The sequence below is a fragment of the Raphanus sativus genome, chromosome 8 (assembly GCF_000801105.2).
Source record: "Raphanus sativus cultivar WK10039 chromosome 8, ASM80110v3, whole genome shotgun sequence".
Taxonomy (NCBI): Eukaryota; Viridiplantae; Streptophyta; class Magnoliopsida; order Brassicales; family Brassicaceae; genus Raphanus; species Raphanus sativus.
In genome coordinates, this window is record NC_079518.1 from 3984893 (window position 1) to 4008025 (window position 23133).

At 40.3% G+C, this 23133-nt stretch overlaps 6 protein-coding genes and 1 long non-coding RNA gene across 7 annotated transcripts; 5 read left to right on the forward strand and 2 right to left on the reverse strand.

Moving 5' to 3' along the window:
• The first annotated feature begins 966 nt into the window (after positions 1-966).
• On the forward strand, positions 967-2818 carry LOC108819350 (uncharacterized). Its single transcript, XM_018592363.2, has 2 exons — positions 967-1079; positions 1273-2818. The coding sequence occupies exon 2, from the start codon at positions 1309-1311 to the stop codon at positions 2500-2502; it is 1194 nt and encodes a 397-aa protein (XP_018447865.1). The 5' UTR covers positions 967-1079; positions 1273-1308; the 3' UTR covers positions 2503-2818.
• Positions 2819-5155: 2337 nt separating this feature from the next.
• Positions 5156-6547, forward strand: LOC130499258 (uncharacterized). Its single transcript, XR_008938139.1, has 2 exons — positions 5156-5860; positions 6265-6547. It is a non-coding gene; the product is annotated as an uncharacterized LOC130499258 (long non-coding RNA).
• A 303-nt stretch (positions 6548-6850) lies between these two features.
• On the forward strand, positions 6851-9597 carry LOC108821921 (wall-associated receptor kinase 1). Its single transcript, XM_018594913.2, has 3 exons — positions 6851-7734; positions 7826-7999; positions 8164-9597. The coding sequence occupies exons 1-3, from the start codon at positions 6879-6881 to the stop codon at positions 9363-9365; spliced, it is 2232 nt and encodes a 743-aa protein (XP_018450415.2). The 5' UTR covers positions 6851-6878; the 3' UTR covers positions 9366-9597.
• A 273-nt stretch (positions 9598-9870) lies between these two features.
• On the reverse strand, positions 9871-10900 carry LOC130498435 (uncharacterized). Its single transcript, XM_056991791.1, has 2 exons — positions 10390-10900; positions 9871-10109 (listed from the first exon to the last, which is right to left on the reverse strand). Exons 1-2 carry the CDS (start codon positions 10870-10872, stop codon positions 9897-9899), a joined length of 696 nt encoding a protein of 231 aa, XP_056847771.1. The 5' UTR covers positions 10873-10900; the 3' UTR covers positions 9871-9896.
• Positions 10901-12147: 1247 nt separating this feature from the next.
• On the forward strand, positions 12148-14874 carry LOC130498541 (wall-associated receptor kinase 5-like). The gene is made up of 3 exons (XM_056991987.1): positions 12148-13112; positions 13199-13360; positions 13522-14874. Exons 1-3 carry the CDS (start codon positions 12266-12268, stop codon positions 14709-14711), a joined length of 2199 nt encoding a protein of 732 aa, XP_056847967.1. The 5' UTR covers positions 12148-12265; the 3' UTR covers positions 14712-14874.
• A 1343-nt stretch (positions 14875-16217) lies between these two features.
• LOC108820860 (wall-associated receptor kinase 5) lies at positions 16218-18999 on the forward strand. Its single transcript, XM_018593880.2, has 3 exons — positions 16218-17277; positions 17387-17554; positions 17630-18999. The coding sequence occupies exons 1-3, from the start codon at positions 16431-16433 to the stop codon at positions 18817-18819; spliced, it is 2205 nt and encodes a 734-aa protein (XP_018449382.2). The 5' UTR covers positions 16218-16430; the 3' UTR covers positions 18820-18999.
• Positions 18977-20669, reverse strand: LOC108833839 (nuclear speckle RNA-binding protein B). The gene is made up of 6 exons (XM_018607234.2): positions 20574-20669; positions 20221-20315; positions 19850-20132; positions 19697-19758; positions 19518-19599; positions 18977-19339 (listed from the first exon to the last, which is right to left on the reverse strand). The coding sequence occupies exons 2-6, from the start codon at positions 20236-20238 to the stop codon at positions 19257-19259; spliced, it is 528 nt and encodes a 175-aa protein (XP_018462736.2). The 5' UTR covers positions 20239-20315; positions 20574-20669; the 3' UTR covers positions 18977-19256.
• Between the last annotated feature and the right edge of the window lie 2464 nt (positions 20670-23133).

Sequence of the window (23133 nt, forward strand, 5' to 3'; positions counted from 1 at the left end):
GACGGTGGAGCCATCAGAGCCTCCACCTCCCGGATAAACAACTGAACCCAAAAGCCATCTGTCTCAGCGAAATGCTGTTCTACATCTTCACTGCGAATCCAGAGAGAGAGGAGCTGCCGCCGTTCAAAGCTCTCCTCAAGCGGAGCTCTTCCCGGAGCAAAACCCTAACCCAGATCCTCAAGTATAATGGAGAGTGCGACAGATCGAAGCAGACAGTACGCAAGCTAACCTGGACTGACAAAGGACGGAGCCACCGAAGCCGGAACGCGCCAAGACACGCCGCCGGACATCGAGGCTTCCTCCACAAGCGTTTTCCTCTTTTTCTCTCTATGAAAGTTTTGAATGGATAAGAAAATAATATTTTTTAGTTTTTCTCAGTCCTCGTATCAGATTAGAAAAGAAACCTTCTCGGCCGCCTCAGTTTATATCACTCTATTTGTCAAATCAACGTCAGATCCCCCACTGACACTGTTTAAAATTTGAGGAAAAACATATGTCGTTTTCTTTTTAAAAAGGTTAGATTCCTTTTTTCCTTTTGAACTGGCTTTCATATATTTAAAAAAAACCTATAACCCAATAGGATTTAGTTAGAATCTTATAGGGACTATTTTATTTATCGATTAGATTTATAAAAAATTAAAAATAATTGTTTATGTGCAACTGGGTATCATGGAATAATATTTCTGTCCAACAATCAATTAGGATCAGTGTATCAAAGACAGTTTGTGCGTTCATTCAAATAATTGAGAAGATTGAAAGAAAAAAAAAAACAATTCCACCAATCATTAATGATGAGCCATGATAGTGGACTACTCAACCATACAAAATTCAAGTCCAATCACAAGGTATCACTTTGTCATTTCAATAAAGTAAAATTTATAATTATAATAAATAAAGAAATAGTGGAGTAGTTAACAAACATAAAAAAAAAAGAAATAGTGGGGCTAAAATAATAAATTTCCGAGAAGTTTGGACTTGAAAAGAAAACAAAGTTTCACACAAAAGAAGAGCTTTTTGGCATCCACCTAGAGAGAGAGAAGCTCTCCGGAGAAGACGAAGCAAGTTCCAAACTTTTGACTGTAAGTTTAACTTCCTTTCTCCTTTTACTCATTCTCTCACATTCGCCGCTTTAGTATTCTTCATCCCGATCTGCTCTACGCTCGATTCCACAACTAAAGTCTCGACCTTTCTGTACAATCACTTGAGATTTCGCCATTCAGGTGATAAAAAGGTTTATACTTTCCCATTCACTGATGACTTTTTCTCTCGTAGGACGCGATTTGCGGTTGTGGGTGTGTGGAGGGAGTAATGGATGGGAAGCTTACTCAAGGAGGTGGAGCTTCCTCTTTCGGAGGATTCGATATGAGAGTTCATCATCCAGATTCCATGAACCAGCAGCATCTCCAAGGTCTTCCCTTTACCATGGTTACAGGACAAACCTGTGATCATCATCATAAAGGTGAAAGAGAGAGTGATGATGATGAAGAACCGAGTTTTAACGAAGAAAGTGGTGGTGATGGTCACAACAACAACAACAAGTCAGCTAAAGGGTCTCCTTGGCAGCGAGTGAAGTGGACTAATAAGATGGTGAAGCTGTTGATAACCGCTGTGTCTTATATAGGTGATGATTTTAGTATGGATGGTGGGAGTAGGAGAAAGTTTGCTGCTTTGCAGAAAAAGGGCAAGTGGAAGTCTGTTTCTAAAGTCATGTCTGAGAGAGGGTATCACGTTTCGCCTCAGCAGTGTGAGGATAAGTTTAATGATTTGAATAAACGGTATAAGAAGCTTAACGATATGCTTGGGAGGGGGACCTCATGTCAGGTTGTGGAGAATCCTAAGCTTTTGGATTCTATTGGGTTCTTGAATGATAAGGAGAAGGATGATGTTAGGAAAACCATGAGTTCTAAGCAGTTGTTCTACGAAGAGATGTGTTCTTACCATAATGGGAATAGGTTGCATTTGCCTCATGACCTTGCTTTGCAGCGTTCGTTACAGTTGGCGCTTAGAAGCAGAGATGATCATGAGAATCATCAGGTTGAGGATATTGATGATGAGGATCATGATGAGCATGATGATGATGTTGACCGTGGGGATTGTAGGGTTGTTCATTATGGAGGTGGTGGTGGTGGTCCTTTGAAGAAGGGGAGACAGAGCCATAGCCATGAAGATGGTGACCATCAGGGCCATGTGAATTCTCTGGAATGCAGTAAGGTCACTTTGGCTCATCAAATGCCGTTTCCTCAAGGTGTGGCTGAGAGTGTGAGGTCAGCTTCTGTTCAGAAGCAGTGGATTGAGTCTAGGACTCTGGAGTTGGAAGAGCAGAAGCTTCAGATCCAAGTTGAGTTGCTGGAGTTGGAGAAACAGAGGTTCAGGTGGGAGAGGTTTAGTAAGAAAAGAGATCAAGAACTCGAGAGAATGAGGATGGAGAATGAGAGGATGAAACTTGAGAATGATAGGATGGGATTGGAGTTGAAACAAAGGGAGTTGGGTGTTGAATTATAATAGAAAGAGCTTTGTTTTTTTTTCTTGATTGGTATATACCGCTTCGCTAAAATGAGGACACTAGTTTTGTGTTATTGTAAGCTTTGGTTTTGATTGAAATGATCTCGAGACTTTGATGTGAAAGATCATTGTGGGTGCATGCAGTGATGAAGGTTGAGAATGTAGTGAGAAAGGATTGTTTAGTATTAAGCACCACTTGGTCACTTTCTTCATCGTTCTGATGTATTATTATCTCTGTCTGACATCTTAATCCAATTTTTGGAATGTAACAAATATTTCATTTTTTTTATTTGAAAACCATGGATTGTTGTTCTCATTCGAATCTCTCCTTTTGTTCCAGCATCTCCTCCTCGTTTGGCGTACTTATATCCCCAAGCAAACGTGCAAAAGTGACTCCACAATCTTTACAAATGTAGAACCAATATTTGTTTTTGTTTTTTTTTTTTTGTTTTATCTTTTCCTCATAACAAAGAGTGAGTTGGTACTCATCATACCTGTAAAGTCTTACTGTCAATGGTAGAATGGCGCAACAATAGTCAAAAAGGAAGCTGCATTTGATACAGCCTAGGATGACTCCTTCTCCAAAGATGCTTCAACCAGGATGACTTCCATGGTTGAAAGTTACAGTAACCAAGCTGCATAGTAGGTCAAAGCTCTCAAAACCATTATTTTACAGAAATTTCATATCACTTATTCAATTTTTTACTCGGTCCATTAGGTTTATATTATTCCAACACCAATGATGAAGGAAAAAACTGTAGAACTTGATAAGGAACAAGTGATCAAATAATAATGAGACTTGAATTCACAATGTAACATACTCATCTGCTGTCTGAGTATAGCCTTCTTGGAGAGTCGTGGTGGTAATGACTCATTACTTTATGTCATTTGAGAAGCAACTGGGTTTCCGAGAACAATCATGTGTTAATAGTAGCCAAAAGATATTCCTTTATTTTCTTAGTGATTGATCAACATATTTCTTGTGCTCGTGTATAATGTAACTTTCCTGATTATATTTCTGGTGAGTAGACAAATGCATAATCTATTATGTTATCATTCTTCTTCTGCAATCTTTGTAGTACTCTCCCTATCTCTCACTCTGTCTTCTAGAGCTATAGAGTCTGACAAACATTCAGATTATGCATCGTATATTTAACTAATCTCTTTATATCTGGCCAATAAAATTTACAAAATGATCATAAACAAGAGACACCAATGTAAAATATTCAACAATTTTTTTTTTTTTTTTTTTTTTTATATTCAACAAATTAACTTACTAATGGACACACTAGGAGAAGGAGGTGTCTGGTTCTCTCACATGCTAAATACTCATTCATTGTCCGGTTGGTCACCTGCAACAGACTCATGCAGGGTACAGGATCAAAAACTGGAATCCCAATCACAGTTCAGAATGTCTTCTCTGCGTCAAAACAGAGGAAAGCCGCTCTCATTTATTCTTTGCTTGCGAATATTCATCGGCTATTTGGACGATGGACGACACTAGTGTCAGGTATCATTATGACGCAACACTCTTATTGAATAAAGAAAGAAACCTGGAGATTACTTACTCAACCACTCTCACAAGAACAAAGCCGTTCCTCTTCAGATACACGTTCCAAGCTGCTCTCTATTATATATGGAGAGAAAGAAACTGCAGGGAAGCAGGGCAGAAAACCCAAGACCAGCAGAGCTAATCATCAAGATGATAGACAAGAATGTGAGAAACAGACTACAATCACTGATAATGGCCTGGTATCCACAAGCACATTGATGGAATCCAGCAATGGTACAAGACGCGTCCCTGCAGAAGTCACACTAAAACATTGCGCCTGTTTTTTTACTACATCAGAACATCTTTTGATTCCACATTAGATTGAAGTTGCATCTGATCGTAAACAAGTTTTTTTGGATGAATATAATTTTACAAAAAAAAAGGACACTAGGAAACCCCATACGATTTGAACAAGCTATCTATTTGTATTGCAAACCGCTAGAAACATCAGTACTAATGTTTCATAATTCCCCTGAATTTGTATGCTAAACTTGAGTTCTTTCGCTCATTATTGTGATTTCACGTCATGTCATTGCATTACCACTGTGGTTACAAGACAACTCAAGAAAGAAAGGGATGTAAATAATAGGGTTGATTATTTGGGGTCTGAGTGCGGAAGGTAGGCTCCCTTGTCAGGGGCATAGTAACAAAAAATTTCATTATTTCGGTCTCCCCTGGGCCTGGCCCCTCCAACGGCACTCACAGGCTTCACAGTACACTTCAGTGTCATGTCTCCTTTGTCTTTTACGTTGTCCTCCCCGCCAATGGTCTGTCTCGATCTCTCCTCCAAAGCTAAGATCATGACATGACTTGAAACCTATTATTGATCCACTAGAATTATAATTATTGATATAAGTTACCACAAAAGTAAAAGCCAAATAATCCAACTCTAAACACATGAAAATACGTCATGGAGATATATGTTTGTATGAAAATACGTCAACGTCGTGGTCTTTGTGTCCTACTAAACTAATAAATGAGTACATAAACAAAAGACGTTAGGATGCTAATTATGGGAAAACATTATTGATATAAGTTACCATAAAAGTAAAAGCCACATAATCCAACTCTAAACACATGAAAATAGGTCATGGATATTAAAGCCCACACCAAGGCCCATCTTATGATCCAATATGAAGTGTTTGGTAACCATGTAACTAGGGTTATAGACTCATATATATATATGTCGTTATCTGTTCTTAAGATGTAACTTTGGCTGCTGTAATTGCAGCCTCTTTCAAACTCTGTTTCATGAATCAATCAATCTATTTTAATTCTTGGTGACAACTTTAAGTTTATCTCTTCCTTTTATGTTTCCTGCACAATAAAGCTTTATAAGCTATTTCATTTTCTATCTTTCAATAAAGCTTTTATGAGCTCAATCTTTCTAGTTTCATAAACATTCACATGGTATCAGAGCTTCAGTCGGTTCATGGGTATTATTCCTCTTTCAGAGCTTCTATTAAACTTGTCAAGTCAGCTTCCTTATCAGTTTTGGTAGAGTTTCTTTCCTGAACTCGAAATCCAAAGAAAGGTTGAGACTTTCTTGCGTTTTCAAGCCCTCTTTCTTCACAGACGGTTCATAGGATTATTCTGTTCATCTTCAAGCCTTAGTTTGCTCTGTCTGAGCAAATCCAGTCCTGTTTTCTTGAAGTCTTTTCGGCAGTGACCAAGACAGAGAAGAAGCTCGCCTGGTAAAACAAAGTTGGTGTTTTGGTGAAGCTGGCCACGCTGTCTGAAGAGGATAATGACTTTTCAAACAAAACTAGTAGTTTCTCCAAGTCACATGTCATGTTTCTTCTCACGGTAATATCTCTGTTCTTTCATGTGAAAATAGATAGCTTCAGAACTGGAAACATATCGCTGGCTAGGTAGTTGCAATAGGATAGTGTTGGGTTTGAGAATAATGGCAGCAAGTTTCTGTTTTGATGAGTGCACACAAGATGTTTGGTTAAATGTCCAAGAGAAAAAAAAAACAGACTGTGAAAGTGAAGAGCTTTTGGTGGCAGATGGATAGGAAATAGAGAGTTGAGGTTTAGGCTCTTGTAGAATGATTTTTCTTTGGCTGTGAGATAGCTTAGTCCAGTTAGGAGGATTAAAAAAAAAAATCCCCAACTTGTTGTGAGACAAATAGGTCAAAAGAACCTGAAGATGTTCTCACACTTATGTCTATTCTCCAAGCTGAATATTCATCTACCTACTTCCTATAGACCTTCAACTCGCCATGTCTCCTTCAAAACCATCTTCATGTGCATTCAAACTCAGCAGCTTCGTGTTCATCCGCTGCTCAGTTTGCGGGGGAGTATTAAAGCCCACACCAAGGCCCATCTTATGATCCAATATGAAGTGTTTGGTAACCATGTAACTAGGGTTATAGACTCATATATATATGTCGTTATCTGTTCTTAAGATGTAACTTTGGCTGCTGTAATTGCAGCCTCTTTCAAACTCTGTTTCATGAATCAATCAATCTATTTTAATTCTTGGTGACAACTTTAAGTTTATCTCTTCCTTTTATGTTTCCTGCACAATAAAGCTTTATAAGCTATTTCATTTTCTATCTTTCAATAAAGCTTTTATGAGCTCAATCTTTCTAGTTTCATAAACATTCACAATGGAGATATGTTTGTACGAATGAAATATACCTGGTAATCATCAACGTCGTGGTCTCTGTGTCCTACTAAACTAATATATGAGTACAGAAACAAAAGAGGTTAGGATGCTAATTAAATGAGTTGGTACATTGACTTGTATATAGTTTAAACAATCGTATAGATGTGGCTCATAGAGAAACAAATTTAGAGAGACAGAGAGAAGGTGGAAGATGAAGAAGGTGCAGAGTCTGGTCTTGGTGGCTATTTTCTTCTACATCGCATATAAGGAGCCCGTCAATGGGCAACCTCGCAAGGATTGCCAAACTAGATGTGGAAATGTCACAGTTGAGTACCCTTTTGGCACTTCTCCTGGTTGTTACTATGCCGGCGATCCCAATTTCCATCTCACCTGTAAAGAGACAGGGAAGCTATTATTTGGTGGGATTGATGTCATCAACATTTCTCACAGTGGGGAGCTGCGCGTCATGGATAAGATTTCCTATGCTTGCTATGATAAGCAAGGAGATTTGAGTGTTAAGTCTTCCTATTCCTACACGCTGGGTAGTTTATCTCTCTCCCAAAAAAACAAGTTTAATGTAGTAGGCTGTAACGCTTTAGCACTTCTGACCACTATTGGACAGCAAAATTACTCAACTGGATGCGTGTCAACATGTAACTCTCCATCGACAGTAAATGGAGGAGACTGTAATGGTGCAGGTTGCTGCAGGACAGATGTCTCTGTTCCGTCTGACAGCTATGATTCATTCGAAATTTACCCATCTCGTTTGGAGAACATGACTTCTGTGCATGATTTTAATCCTTGCACATATGCCTTTCTGGCCGAAATTGGTACTTTTCACTTCGAAGGTGTGGGAGATCTTAAGAATCTACGGAATGTAACCGACTTCCCTCTCGTACTGGACTGGTCTATTGGAAACCAGAATTGCGAGCAAGTTGGAAACAGAAGCATATGCGGTATGAAGAACAGCACATGTTTCAATTCTACACGTGGAACCGGGTATAACTGCAAATGTTTAGATGGTTATGAAGGGAATCCTTACCTTTCAAACAAACATGGTTGCCAAGGTACCCTTCAAATTGTTTTTATCTTTTTTTTTCTTTTGAGAGTTCATTGTTTTCCTGATACATCTCTGATTCTCTTCTTTACTTATGCCAGACGTCAATGAGTGTACTACTAATAGTACTATCAATAAACATAACTGCTCGGATCCCAGCACCTGTAGAAACAAGGTCGGAGGCTTTTATTGTAAGTGCCAGTCTGGTTACCGCTTGGATACAACCACTATGAGTTGCAAGCATAAAGACTATGAATGGGCTACCATTCTTCTTGGTAAGCTTCCCTCTGGACTTATAGTTAACCAGATGTCATCATCTGTGTGTGTGTGTCTATGATGTTTATAGCTTTGAGGTAGTCCTGAACGTTAAGAGCGATGTTTATAGCTCCACTCACTTGTTTTCGATTCTTTCTTTTCTATTTGTGATAATGTGATTTAGGAACAACCATCGGCTTCTTGTCCATTCTTCTTGTTAGCAGCTGTGTGAAACAGAAAAGGAAGCACCGGAAGATGACTGAGCTCCAACAAAAATTCTTCCAACAAAATGGTGGTGGCATATTAGTACGGAGACTCTCACGACCAGGGACATCAAATGCTAATATACAAATCTTTACCGATGAAAGCATGAAGGAGGCGACAAATGGGTATGAAGAAAGCAGAATCCTGGGCCAGGGAGGCCAAGGAACTGTCTACAAAGGGATATTGCCCGACGACTCGGTAATTGCAATAAAGAAAGCTCGGCTTGGAGGAGACAGCAGCCAAGTAGAGCAGTTCATCAACGAAGTGCTTGTGCTTTCACAAATCAACCATCGAAACGTGGTCAAACTCTTAGGCTGCTGTCTAGAGACTGAAGTTCCCTTGCTTATCTATGAGTTCATTAACAGTGGCACCCTTTCCGATCACTTGCATGGTTTCTTGTTTGGTCCTTCCCTTACATGGGAACAACGCCTGAGGATAGCCGTGGAAATAGCTGGAACTCTTGCATATCTTCACTCTTCTGCTTCTATTCCAATCATCCACCGAGATGTCAAGACTGCTAATATTCTCTTGGATGAAAACTTAACTGCAAAGGTAGCTGACTTTGGTGCTTCGAGACTAATACCAATGGATAAAGAGCAGCTCACAACAATGGTACAAGGCACTCCAGGCTACTTAGACCCCGAATACTACAACACAGGGTTGTTGAATGAAAAGAGTGATGTTTATAGCTTCGGAGTAGTTCTCATGGAACTTCTCACAGGCCAAAAGGCATTGTGCTTCGAAAGGCCACTGCAGCCAAAACATCTGGTGAGTTACATTGTTTCTGCCATGAAGGAGAACAGGTTGCACGAGGTTATTGACAAGAAAGTAATCGACGAGGATAACTGGAAGGAGATCGAGGAAGCTGCCAGAGTTGCTATGGAGTGTACAAGAGTGACGGGAGAGGAAAGGCCACTGATGACGGAGGTAGCTGCAAAGCTTGAGGGCTTGAGAGTCACAAAAAACAAACATCAGTGGTCGGATCAGTACCCTGGGCAGACTGAGAACTTGGTCGGTGTTCATATCATATCGGCGCAAGGGGGTAGTAGTACCATTGGCTATGATAGCATCAAGAATGTAGCAAGGTTACACACATCGAAGCTGGATGCTGATATTTATTAGTCAAAACTCTATCAAAATCACATCGAAGTCTAGTAGGTGAGGGCTGTCCTATCTATCTGCTGTCAGACTTTGTCATCTGACGCATTCAAGATTCGTCTTGTTTTCGCTGTCATCTTCCTTTGAAAAATTATCCCTTTTATCTTATGTTGTTGTAGTTTATGATTTCTACTAAAGAGGATCCCTCTATCTTTTGTATTCGAATAAGTTGAAGTTGTAATGAAATTAAGTGGTATTCCAAAACAAAATCACCTCTAAGTCTCTTTCTTTTCTTTTAGTGAGAAATGAAGTTATTTCTTTATTTGTTATCTCCTCTTTTGTCCTCCTAAAGATTATAAAACCTAGAGACTAAACATGAAAATTCAAGAACATTTAATCAAGCTTGTATGCTAACCGGTAGCCATATGACATTGAGATACCACTATGGTTACAAAACCAAGTAAGGAAGAAACACGATTTAAAGAAGAGTAGCATAAAAAATAAAATAAAATAGATAAAATAGTGTGATGATCACCTCCCTACTTCCAAGGTTCTTCAGCGTCTCCTCTTCCTGTCCGATTCTGCTCGTGCAACCAAACCGTAGGCTTGGTCAACAGAAGGACTTGGATTCATGAGCATGATATGCGTTGTCACATAGCTTAGATCCTTGTCCAAACCCATCACAAAGGCGGTAAGCTGCTCCTTGTCTCTCGCCTCTTTGGCCCGTTCAGTAATCTCGCACCTACAACCGCCACACGCACACTCCAGCTATTAGAGAGTTCAAGCCCAATGCAATATTCAAACCCAAAGGCCCATATGTTTAGGGTTTCTTACCAAGTGATTCCATATATATTTGAGTGTTAGCTCTCTATCATTGTAACTTTGGTTGCTTTGAATGCAGCCTCTCCTTTCACATTTATGAATCATTTGCAATCTTACTTATCTTGGTGACAAACACAAAGCTTCTCCCTTTCTATTTATGCACCTAAATAAAGCTCTCCTAGCTATTTTATATTTCAATAATTCTCTGTTTTACCTTTGTTCTCACCAGCAAAGGATCATACTCCGACAGCTCCTCCCAAACTCTCCTCAGTTTCCCAAAATACACCGGTAAGGAGTCACCGCGGTATTGCCTCAACGTCGCGACTTTCTGACGAAGCTGGTAGATCCTCAGATCAACGTTCGGAACGAATATTGCACGGAGATCTTCCCATGCTTTGTGCGCAGTTTCCGCGAAAAGCACGTAGTTTCGAAAGTTTTCGCTCACCGAGTTCATCATCCAACTCTTGACCCTAGCGTCGCAGACTTTCCATGGTTGATATAGCGGCGAGGAAAGTTCCGGCGTCCAGACAGTGCCGTGACAGAACCCGGTTTTGTTCTTGCTTTCGAGAAACTCAAGAAAATGGGTTTTCCAGATGAAGTAATTGTCTTCGGCTTGGTTGAGTATAACCATAGGAAGATTTTCGTCCGGTTGATAATCTGGATCCACATAGTAGGGAGATTCAGGATCGAGTGTGGAAGATAGGCTCATAGTTTCAGCGTCGTCACTGCTCTATGAGCTTTGTTTAGTGCTTGTTTGTTTCTAGGGTTTACTTATCATCCCGCTCCTGGTCGCAAAGATAATGATTTTAGGTTTAACCGAGTCTTGGGTTTTTCAATACAAACTCCAATATAAACTCAAACAAATAAATAAATAACCGAGTGCGGAAGGTAGGCTCCGGCCATTGTTACGGGCCTACGGCCATATACAACTTTTTCAAAATGAGAGAAATGTTTCCAATAATTATTTATTAAACAATTGGGCCTAAATAAGCCTTGCATTTCCTCTCCTAAGCCCAAACATTTAGGGATCATCATCCCATAGTCAAGTCAAACAGTAGAGACTTTTCTTTTTGAAGAAAAGTCAAATAGTAAAGACTTCACTTCATCATTTTGGTCTCCCCCGTCTCTTTCGTTGTCCGGCCCCTCCACTGGCAGTGGACCACTGGTATGTCACAGTCACACAGTACTTCGCTTCATCCTGGTCTACCTCGTCTTTAACGTCCGGCCCTCCAATTAGCTGTCTCGACCTTCTCTTTTAAAGGTAAGATCATGCACGACTCATATGGAATATATAAAGATAAGGTCGTCTTGACTTATAACGTGAATTATGTAACTCCGATTCACTAGAATTATAACAAAAGAATTATGATACCATGTTAAATGTTATTAGATGAACACTATTTGATATAATTATGATAATGTAAAAGCTATCTGGTCCAACTATGCTCACATAAAAATACATAAAGAGATCATCGGAGCATCCTTCATTATAAATTTGTAATTGGTATAAGGTAGTAGCTAGATTTATTTTACTTTGAATCAATTACTCATAGTATCTAAATGTGATATTCCATTGCTAGTTTTTTTTTTTTTGCAAAGTATTAGATAACGTTAAACCTAGGAAAAAAATAGGAAGAGAGAAAGAAATGAATTTTTATTTGAGAAACCCAACAAAAAAATTAGAAATACTTTTAGAATGTGTGTCAACCTGTGATTAGTTTAATTTCTTTTTTTTTTATAATTTAAAATTCAACTAGTGATATATAGAATTATAGTAAACTATTAGTTTTTTTTGCCTATGAGATATTTTGGTAGGTTTCTTACCAATGGACATGCTATAATAGAGTACGTGTTGTGATCAGGAAGCATACATATGAATATTCCTGGTAATCGCAAACGTCGTGGTCTTTGTGTCCTACAAAACTAAATGACAGAAACAAAGACTTGGGGATGGATGCTAAATAAGTTGGTACATTGACTTGGTCTATGGTTAAATAATAGTATAGAGGTTGGGCCAATGAAACAAGTCGAGAGAACATCTCAACACAGAAGTTTGGGGGGGGAAGATAAACAAATCTAGAGAGAAAAGAGAGAGTGAGAATATGAAGGTGCATGGTGTGTTCTTGGTGGCGGTTTTCTTCTACATCGCATATACGGAGCCGGTCAATGGGCAACCTCACAAGGGTTGCCAAACTAGTTGTGGAAAGGTCACAATTGAGTATCCTTTTGGCACTTCTCCAGGTTGTTACTATGCAGACGATCGTAGTTTCAATCTCACCTGTAATGAGAAAGAGGAGCTATTATTTGGTAAGATTGAAGTAATCAACATATCTCCCAGCGGGGAACTACGCGTCTGGAAAAAAGTTTCCTACGCTTGCTACAATAGCACAGGATATTTGACTAACGGCAGTGACCACACAACCACGCTGGGTAATTTATCTCTCTCCCGCAAGAACGAGTTTACTATAGTAGGCTGTAACGCTTACGCATATCTGACCACTACTGGACCCCAAAATTACTCAACTGGATGCATCTCAGCATGTGACTCTCCACCTGCGGCAAATGGAGGGTGTAATGGTGCAGGTTGCTGCAGTACAGACGTCTCTGCGCCGTTGGGTAGCTGGAAATACAGAACTCGCCCATTTCGTTTGGGGAGCAGCACTTCGGTGTATGACTTTAATCCTTGCACATACGCCTTTCTCACGGAAAATGGTACTTTTCACTTCAATGCTTCGGAAGATCTTAAGAACCTACGGAATGTCAACAAGTTTCCCCTGGTACTGGACTGGTCTATTGGAAACCAGACATGCGAGCAAGTTGGAAACAGAAGCATATGCGGTACGAATAACAGCATATGTTTCAATTCTACTCGTGGAACCGGGTATAACTGCAAATGTTTAGAAGGTTATGAAGGGAATCCTTACCTTTCTAATGAACACGGTTGCCAAGGTACACTTCTTTCTCTCTTCTTTCAACGGTTTACATCTACATCACTTTTAGCATCTTACACGTTCTTTGTTCTTTACTTTTGCCAGACATCAATGAGTGTACTATCAATAAACATAACTGTGCGGATCCCAGGACCTGTAGAAACACGGTAGGAGGCTTCTATTGTAAGTGCCGATCTGGTTATCGCTTAGATACAACCACTATGAGTTGCAAGCGTAAAGACTTTGCATGGGCTACCATTCTTCTTGGTAAGCTTCCCTCTCGACTTATTGTTTCTCAGATGTTATCATCTCTCTGTGTCTGTGATGTTTATAGCTTTGGTGTAGTCCTGAAAAAAAAAGAGTCGATGTTTATAGCTCCACTCACTTATTGTTTCCAAGATCTAATCATCTATGTGTGATGTGACCAGGAATAACCATCGGCTTCTTGTCCCTATTGCTTGTCGTTAGCTATGTACAACAGAGACTGAAGCACCGGAAGGCAGCTGAGCTCCGACAAAAATTCTTCGAACAAAATGGTGGCGGCATGTTAGTACAGAGACTCTCAGGACCAGGGATATCAAATGCTAATGTAAAAATCTTTACTGAAGAAGGCATGAAGACATCAACCGATGGTTATGACAAGAGCAGAATCCTGGGCCAGGGAGGACAAGGAACCGTCTACAAAGGGATATTACCAGACAACTCCATAGTCGCAATAAAGAAAGCTCGGCTTGGAGACAACAGCCAAGTAGAGCAGTTCATCAACGAAGTGCTAGTTCTTTCACAGATCAACCATAGGAACGTGGTCAAGCTCTTGGGCTGCTGTCTAGAGACTGAAGTTCCCTTGCTTGTCTATGAGTTCATTAACAGCGGCACTCTTTTCGATCACTTGCACGGTTCTTTGTTTGGTCCTTCTCTTACATGGGAACAACGCCTGAGGATAGCAGTGGAGATAGCTGGAACCCTTGCTTATCTTCACTCCTCTGCTTCTATTCCAATCATCCACCGAGACGTCAAGACGGCTAACATTCTCTTGGATGAAAACTTAACTGCAAAGGTAGCCGACTTTGGTGCTTCAAGGCTGATACCGATGGATAAAGAGCAGCTCACAACAATGGTGCAAGGCACTCTAGGCTACTTAGATCCGGAATACTACAACACTGGTCTGCTGAACGAAAAGAGTGATGTTTATAGCTTTGGTGTAGTTCTCATGGAACTTCTCTCAAGCCAAAAGGCATTGTGCTTCGAAAGGCCACTCCAGTCAAAACATCTGGTGAATTACATTTCTTCTGCCATGAAGGAGAACAGGTTGCACGAGGTTATTGACGAGAAATTGATCAACGAGAATAACTGGAAGGAGATAGAGGAAGCTGTCAGAGTTGCTATGGAGTGCACAAGAGTGACGGGAGAAGAAAGGCCACTGATGACGGAAGTAGCTGCAAAGCTTGAGGGCTTGAGAGTCACGAAAAGCAAACATCAGTGGTCAGATCAGTATCCTGGGGAGGAGACTGAGAACTTGGTCGGTGTTGGAATCTTATCAGCGCAAGGCGATACAAGTAGCACTGGCTATGACAGCATCAAGAATGTAGCAAGCATGCACATGGAAGCTGGTCGCTGATATTTATTAGTCAATGCACTGTCAAAATCACGGTTAAGTCTCTTTTTTATGAAAAAAATAATATCATTTTTCATCTCACCTCTTTTGTCCACCTAAACAGTTAAAGATCAGAGTATCAAGACAATGAAGAACATTTATGCATCAGTACCCTGCAAACTACCAATCATCCTCCACCTAAATTTTAACATTCTTTTTTTTTCAAAGGAGCTAGTTTTTAAAATCATCAATTAACATAGGAAAAGATCAGTACATGGCGCAAGGCTCACTGTTTTTGTAAGCCTAGCTTTTTCTTATTCTCACACTCTGTAAACAGTTACCCTCTTCTAATTAATAAAGCGCCTTCGAAACAACCTATAGTCGAGTTTTGTCGTTCATGGTTGTGTTTCAAGTCATTGACATATTATGGTTACAAAACAACTCGAGAAAGAAAGAATGGATTATAATCACGATAAAAGGGTGATATGATGTCGAGTGCGGAAGGTAGGCTCCGGCCATTGTCATGGACCACAGGCGTATAAACAAATGTTTCAAAATGGGAGAAAAGTTTTGCACGGACCTTGCATTTCCGTGCAAACCTTTTCTCCCTAAATGTTTGACTTTACTTATGAGATGACGATCCATAAATGTTTGAGCTAAAGAGAGGAAATGCAAGGTCCGTGACAATGTTTCAAAAACATTTTGAAGAGAAGTCAAACAGTTGAGCACTTGAGCCTTCACTTCATCATTTTGGTCTCCCCTGTCTCTTTCGTTGTCCGGCCCGTCCACTGGTATGTCACAGTCACACAGTACTTCACTTTATGATCCTGGTCCTCCCTCGCCTTTTAAAGTCCGGCCCCTCCAATTCTCTGTCTCGACCTTCTCCTCTAGAGATAAATCATGCAGGACTCATGTGGAATAAAGATAAGGTCGTCTTGACTTATAACGTCAATTATGTAACTCCGATCTACTAGAGTTAGAATTAAAGAATTATGACACCATGTTAAATGTTATGGGATGAACACTATTTGTATAGTTATCATAGAGTTAAAGCTCTCTAATCACATGAAATACATAAAGACATCATGGAGATCTAGGATCGGAATCGGAACATCTCCTTCATTATAAATTTGTAATTGGTAAAACATAGTAATTTAGAGTTAAATACTCATAGTATCTAAAGGTGATACTAGCAAAGTAACACTAGAACTTTCAACAGAAAACAACGTATTGCTAGTTGTTACCAAAGTATGTAGATAATAATAAAACTAGGAAAAAATAGAAAGAGAAAGAAATTATTTTTTTTGTGGGGCAACTTGAAAAATACTCTAGAATATGTGCCAACTTGTGATTAGTTTAATTTTTTGATAAAAAAAGGAAAAAATAGGAAGAGAAAGAAATTATTTTTTTTTTGGACAACTTGAAAAATACTTTAGAATGTGTCAACCTGTGATTAGTTTAATTTTTATATATATATGAATATGAAAAAAAAAACCATATCTTTGTGATCAGAAGCCATACATATGAATATTCAATGGACCCTGATAGTCACCAACGTCTTGGTCTTTGTGTCCTCCAAAACTGAATGACAGAAACGAAGACTTGGGGATGGATGCTGAATGAGTTTGTACATTGACTTGGTCTGTAGTTAAATAGTACAAGTATAGAGGTTGGGTTAACGAAAAAAGTCAAGAGAACATCTCAACACCGGTGTTTGAAGGAAGATAAACAAAGTTAGAGAAGATGAAGGTGCAGAAACTGATCTTGGTGGCTACTTGCTTCTACCTTGCATATACGCAGCTGGTCGATGGGCAACCTCGCAACGACTGCCAAACTAGTTGTGGCAACGTCACAATTGAGTACCCTTTTGGCATTTCTCAAGGTTGTTACTATGCCGACGATCCTAGTTTCAATCTCACCTGTAACAAAGAGAAGCTATTCTTTCGACTTAATCTTGAGGTCATCAGCATTTCTCACAGCGGGGAACTACGCGCCATGAACAATATTTCTTACACTTGCTACGATAGCCAGGGAACTTTGAGTGACGAGGATTTTTACCTTTACAGGCTGGCTAATGTATCTCTCTCCAACAAAAACAAGTTTACTATAGTAGGCTGTAACGCTTACGCATATCTGACCACTTATGGAATCCAAAATTACTCAACTGGATGCATATCAGGATGTGACTCTCAACCCGCGGCAAATGGAGGGTGTAAAGGTGCAGGTTGCTGCAGTACAGACGTCTCTGTGCCGTCGGATAGCAACAGATTCCGAATTCGCTCATTTCGTTTGCAGAACACGACTTCTGTGTATGACTTCAGTCCTTGCAAATATGCCTTTCTCGCCGAAAACGGTACTTTTGACTTCGATGCTTTGAGAGATCTTAAGAACCTACGGAATGTAACTCAGTTCCCTATGGTACTGGACTGGTCTATTGGAAACCAGACATGCGAGCAAGTTGGAAACGCAAGCCTATGCGGTAGGTATAACAACACATGTTTCAATTCTACTCGTGGAACCGGGTACAACTGCAAATGCTTAAAAGGTTTTGAAGGGAATCCTTACCTTTCAAATGAACATCGTTGCCTAGGTACACTTCAGATTGGTCTTATCTTAATATTTCTTTCTTCTTTTGAGAGTTCATTGTTTTCCTGATACATCTCTATTTGGCATCTTACACGTTCTTTTACTTGTGCCAGACATCGATGAGTGTACTAGTACTATCCATAAACATAACTGCTCGGATCCCAGCACCTGTAAGAACACGGTTGGAGACTTCTACTGTAAGTGCAAGTTTGGTTACCGCTTAGACAAAACCAATATGAGTTGCAAGCGTAAAGACTTTGGATGGGCTACCATTCTTCTTGGTAAGCTTCCCTCTGTACTTTTATAGCTCTACTCATTGTTTTCAACATCTAATCATCTATGTGTGATGTGATCAGGAACAACCATTGGCTTCTTGTCCATCCTGCTTGTCGTTAGCTATGTACAACAGAGAATGAAGCACCGGAAGACAGCTGAGCTCCGACAAAAATTCTTCCAACAAAATGGTGGCGGCATATTAGTACAGAGACTCTCAGGACCGGGGACATCAAATGCTAACATACAAATCTTTACTGAAGAAGGCATGAAGACATCAACTAATGGCTATGACGAGAGCAGAATCCTGGGCCAGGGAGGACAAGGAACTGTCTACAAAGGGATATTACCAGACAACTCCATAGTTGCAATAAAGAAAGCTCGGCTTGGAGACACCAGCCAAGTAGAGCAGTTCATCAACGAAGTGCTTGTGCTTTCACAAATCAACCATCGGAACGTGGTCAAACTCTTGGGCTGCTGTCTAGAGACTGAAGTTCCCTTGCTTGTCTATGAGTTCATTAACAGCGGCACCCTTTTCGATCACTTGCACGGTTCTTTGTTTGGTCCTTCTCTTACATGGGAACAACGCCTGAGGATAGCCGTGGAGATAGCTGGAACACTTGCTTATCTTCACTCATCTGCTTCTATTCCAATCATCCACCGAGACGTCAAGACTGCCAATATTCTCTTGGATGAGAACTTAACTGCAAAGGTAGCTGACTTTGGTGCTTCAAGACTAATACCAATGAATAAAGAGCAGCTCACGACCATGGTGCAAGGCACTCTAGGTTACTTAGACCCCGAATACTACAACACTGGGATGCTAAACGAAAAGAGTGATGTTTATAGTTTTGGGGTAGTCCTCATGGAACTTCTCTCAAGCCAAAAGGCATTGTGCTTCGAAAGGCCACTGCAGTCAAAACATCTGGTGCATTACATTGCTTCTGCCATGAAGGAGAACAGGTTGCACGAGGTTATTGACGAGAAAGTAATCAACGAGAATAACTGGAAGGAGATCCAGGAAGCTGTCGGAGTTGCTATGGAGTGTACAAGAGTGACTGGAGAAGAAAGGCCACTGATGACGGAAGTAGCTGCAAAGCTTGAGGGCTTGAGAGTCACAAAAACCAAACATCAGTGGTCGGATCAGTATCCTGGGGAGGAGACTGAGAACTTGGTCGGTGTTGGAATCTTATCAGCGCAAGGCGATACAAGTAGCACTGGCTATGACAGCATCAAGAATGTAGCAAGCATGCACGTTGCAGCTGGTCGCTAATACTTATTAGTCAAGGCTCTGTCAAAATCACGTTCAAATCTTGTTTATGAAAAAATAATATCATGTCTGTATTTCATCTCACCTCTTTTGTCTACCTATGAAGAACATTTATGCATTGAAAATGTTCTTATAGACCATCAGTATCAATGTTCATAAATCCCCCAAAATTTGTAACTTTTATTTATATGCACAACATTTATCAAGAAGATTGAAAAAAAGAAACAGAGGAGTGAGAGAAAGTTTAGATTCCAATCAACTAAACTCCTACTAGACTCTTGTGTCTATCCATCCCTACATCTCTCCAGCTTTGAGTGAGTGTACTACTAAGGATTTGAATACGTGATCAAAGTGTGTATTAGGTTCTAGAGAAAACAACTAGTTACAATTTTGGTTTGATATGCCCAATGTGTCTCGACTCATCACTTCCTTTCTCCACGTTACCCTGGTCTTGGACCTGTGTTTCTGGAAAACTGGATCTGCAAACTCTCGGAATCAGGTTCCTCTTCATCCATTCGATACCCTGTCAAATGCATATCGTAGCATCAGTTAAATCTGAGGTGAAGTGTCTATCTTAAGGAAACCACAACATGTTGATGAAGATAAGAGTATATACATAACAAGAAACAATGCACCAGAAACTCAACATGTGTAGGACCTAATAATACCAATTCCGGAAGCAGAGAGAATCTTAGTTATACCTTGCAGGGCGTTCCGAGCAGTGGCTGCACTTGCAGGATTTTCAAAATCAACAAAACAAAGAACAACAGGATCTCCATCCCTCTGCATACAAAAAAAAAACTTATAGTAAGCCAGAGCTAATGAATGAACTACTAACAAAGTAATAAGAATATTTCAAGTTAAAAGAAGTGAATCTTACTTGCTCTGAGTCTGTGGTCACAAGTCTCACTTCTTTATATCCGGGAAAAGGCCGAAATATATCTAGACATATAGTTAAGAACAGTGAACCGCTCCAACATTCTTAAGCGACGAACTTTTAAAAAACGAATCATAAATAAAAAGTATAGGATACGAGCTACTTCCCTCATTGAGCAATCAGAAGGAAGACCTTCAACAAATAGAGTCTTGGATGCATCAGGAGGTGGAGGAAGCAGCTCCCGGCTAGGCCTACCACCTAAATCTTGTTGACCAGAACCAATAGCTCGAGTACCATTTGGCCCAGAATCTGAAGGAAAAACTCTACCACGCTCAGTTATGACCTCACCACCCATGTGCAGATTGTCACCCCCTGGTCTTCCCATGCCACCAACACCATTAAATCGACCAAGTTCTTCTGATGGCAAAGAAGGCGTTTGCTACAAAACCAGGGACCAGTTTCAGTTCGTTGAGAAAACGAAGTAGAGAGACAATACATAAAAAACAAAAGTGAATTAAGGATAGTACCACATTCCGCAGGTACATGTCATCATAATCTGAGCCAATAGTTCTGGTATCATGAGGGATACCTACATCCTCATCCCATGGCAAGTTACTGTGGTCTGGATAAGGCAATGTGGTAACACACGTTATTAACACATTGTAAGTATAGTTAATTGCATCATAATCTGCAAATATAATAAAACCATTGATGGTGAACTGTTTTAAAAGTAGAGCAGCTCATTTATAACAAGGGATAACGTTTTCAAGGCAAAAAGAGGCAGTTCAATTGTTCTTAATAAGAGAATCAACGCTTCCAAAGTAGCTCCTTGTGAGGTCTACATTGGGTAAAAGAAAAGAAGAAACTTTAGCAGCATTACCCAAGTTAAAACGGCTGCGTTTCAGAGGACCATCGGAACCGTAGGGGATGGACGACGTCGGAGGCTGATGGTGTCTCTGCTGATTCCAGTAGTACCCATCCGCCGTAGACAAGAAATCGAAGGATTGCAAGTCTACAAGCCCTAATTTCAATTCATCAAGGCTTCAATTCAAGATCCTAATCTGGGTAACCCGACCCGGACCCACTGGATCCCATATTTGACACGGCCCAATAAACTCATACACCTCTTGGCCCATTTTCAAGAAAACGTTTGTAAACTAAAAGGCCCAATCAAGAAGGACGACAAACCTTGTGGACTGGTCGTAGTAGAAAATAACTCCGCCCATAACGAAGAGGAGGATCCCGGAGATAAATTTGGCCGTTGGTTATCTCGGCTTTGATGATATTGATACGTGGTCTCTACGCCACCCGCAAACCCTAGTCTCGGTTTAGTTTTCTCCAACTCAGCATCATACATTTCCATCGCCGGAGAATCGTCCTCGAACGCTGCTGAAGTGTAGTTTTGTGCTGACGTATACGGAGAAGAGGAGGACGAAGGAGTTGTGGAGGTTGTTGGGGGTTTGCCTGTGAGTCGTTGAACCAATGACTTGAAGTTCTCTTTGGGTGTATAGAAAATCCTTTGAGGCGGGATGTATGTGATCCTCGGACCACGTGCTTGAGATGGTTCTTGTTGGTGTGACGGCGGTGGTGGTTGTGGCGGTGACTGATACGACGGTTCTTGTTGTTGTAACGGTGGTGGTGGTTGAGGCGGCGACTGATACGACGGTTCTTGACGCGATGGTGGTGGCTTCTTCATGATCTTTACGGATTTTCAGTGGATGTTGTCTTGGGGCCAAGATCTCACTTGAGAAGATGATATAGCTATATAGAGAGAGAGGGAGATATGTGCGTGTATGTGAGAGTGTGGTGATGGTTCTAGACAGTGAAGAAGTACAATGATGATTATTAGGGAAAAAGAGAGGGAGGGTGCATGTATATATATAGTTTTTCAAATGTGTATAGAATATGAGAAAGCAAAATGTTTTAAATCTGAGTCACGATTAAATAATCCAAACACACAAAATTTAAACTATACTGTATGAATTATAAGGAATGGGTCGAACTTTAGTCTTCGTTTCATACGGTTTAGTCCCTATCTGGTTTACAGATATGAAAATGAATTTGACACGATAAACAAAAATTCTCACTTCATTTAAAGACAATTTGGTGTAGGTTCGTATTGAATTTCAGAAAAATAAAAATATATTTTTTTTAAATTTCTAAAGAGTCTTATCAGCAGAAGGCGATACAAGTAGCACTGGCTATGACAGCATCAAGAATGTAGCAAGCATGCACATTGCAGCTGGTCGCTGATATTTATTAATCAAGGCTCTGTCGTTCAAGTCTTTTTTTTAATGAAAATATAATACCAATTCTGTATTTCTTCTCACCTCTTTTGTCCACTTAAAAAGTTAAAACCCAAAGTATCAAGACAATGAAGAACATTTATGAACGCTCAGTAATAATACCAAATGGCTTTTCTCTCTCAACCCGATTAGGGTTTTCCTGTGAACCATCTTCGCCGTTGTCGGTGTAGCCTCTCGCCCACCGACGAGAACATTCCTCTTTCTCCCTCCTCTTCCTTTCTTCCATGGCTCTGCTGGTTCCTTGTCCCTTTGCGCCGTTTCTCCTTCCTCCGCCGCTCGTGTTTCTCATAGATCTCCCAGTCGAGTGCTTTCCTCACGTCCTTTCCGTTCCTCCCCACCCACCGGATCTGTCTCTGTTCCTGTGCGGCTTCTTTGACTCTACAGTGACTATACTGTCTGTCCGTTTAGTGACTCTATCAGTTTCGGTGATGTTCGTTCTTGTGGTTTTCTGTGATTCCTCTACTGCAGTATGCTCAATTCCGGGTTCTATCCGGCTTGTTATAACTCTGTCAGGTTCGATTTTGGTCTCTTAATCTACTGGCCTCAAGTTTCTCAGATCTGTGTTTATACAGTGGTTTTTGATATAAAAAGTGATATGGTTTCTGGTTGGAATTATGAATCTCTGTCTTGTGCTTTTGCTTCCATCTCTTGGTTGCTCATTGTTTTAAGTTTCATAGTTCACTTGTCAAGATGTTTGGAGAGTTGGCAAAGTCTCATTGAGAATGAAGTCATAGCCTTGTTTGGTTTGGGATTTCATTTCTCTGTTCTCAGGTTCTTCAGTAGCAATTATTTTGCCTTGGCTCATTCCTATTCTGCAGTATGCAGGGTTTTATATGTTTGTGTTTTAACTGTGGAGTTGTATGTTTTGCTTTCTAACCATTGGTGGCAATTTGGAAAGAAAAGTAACAGTATTTGCTTCCTTACAGTGCATCATATTTGTTTGGTCTCACGAAGACTTGGTTGTTCATTGTTCTGGTATCATGACCTCACTGTCTTAGTTGCAGAGTGTCTAGCCCTTTTGGGCGTTTCTAAGCTGGTTTGCAAGTCAGACTGCCATGAACTCAGTTGCCTCCTTTAAGAGAGTTGGTCTTTTGATGCTCATTGGATCTTGTTGGCTATTCGATCTCTTATCTT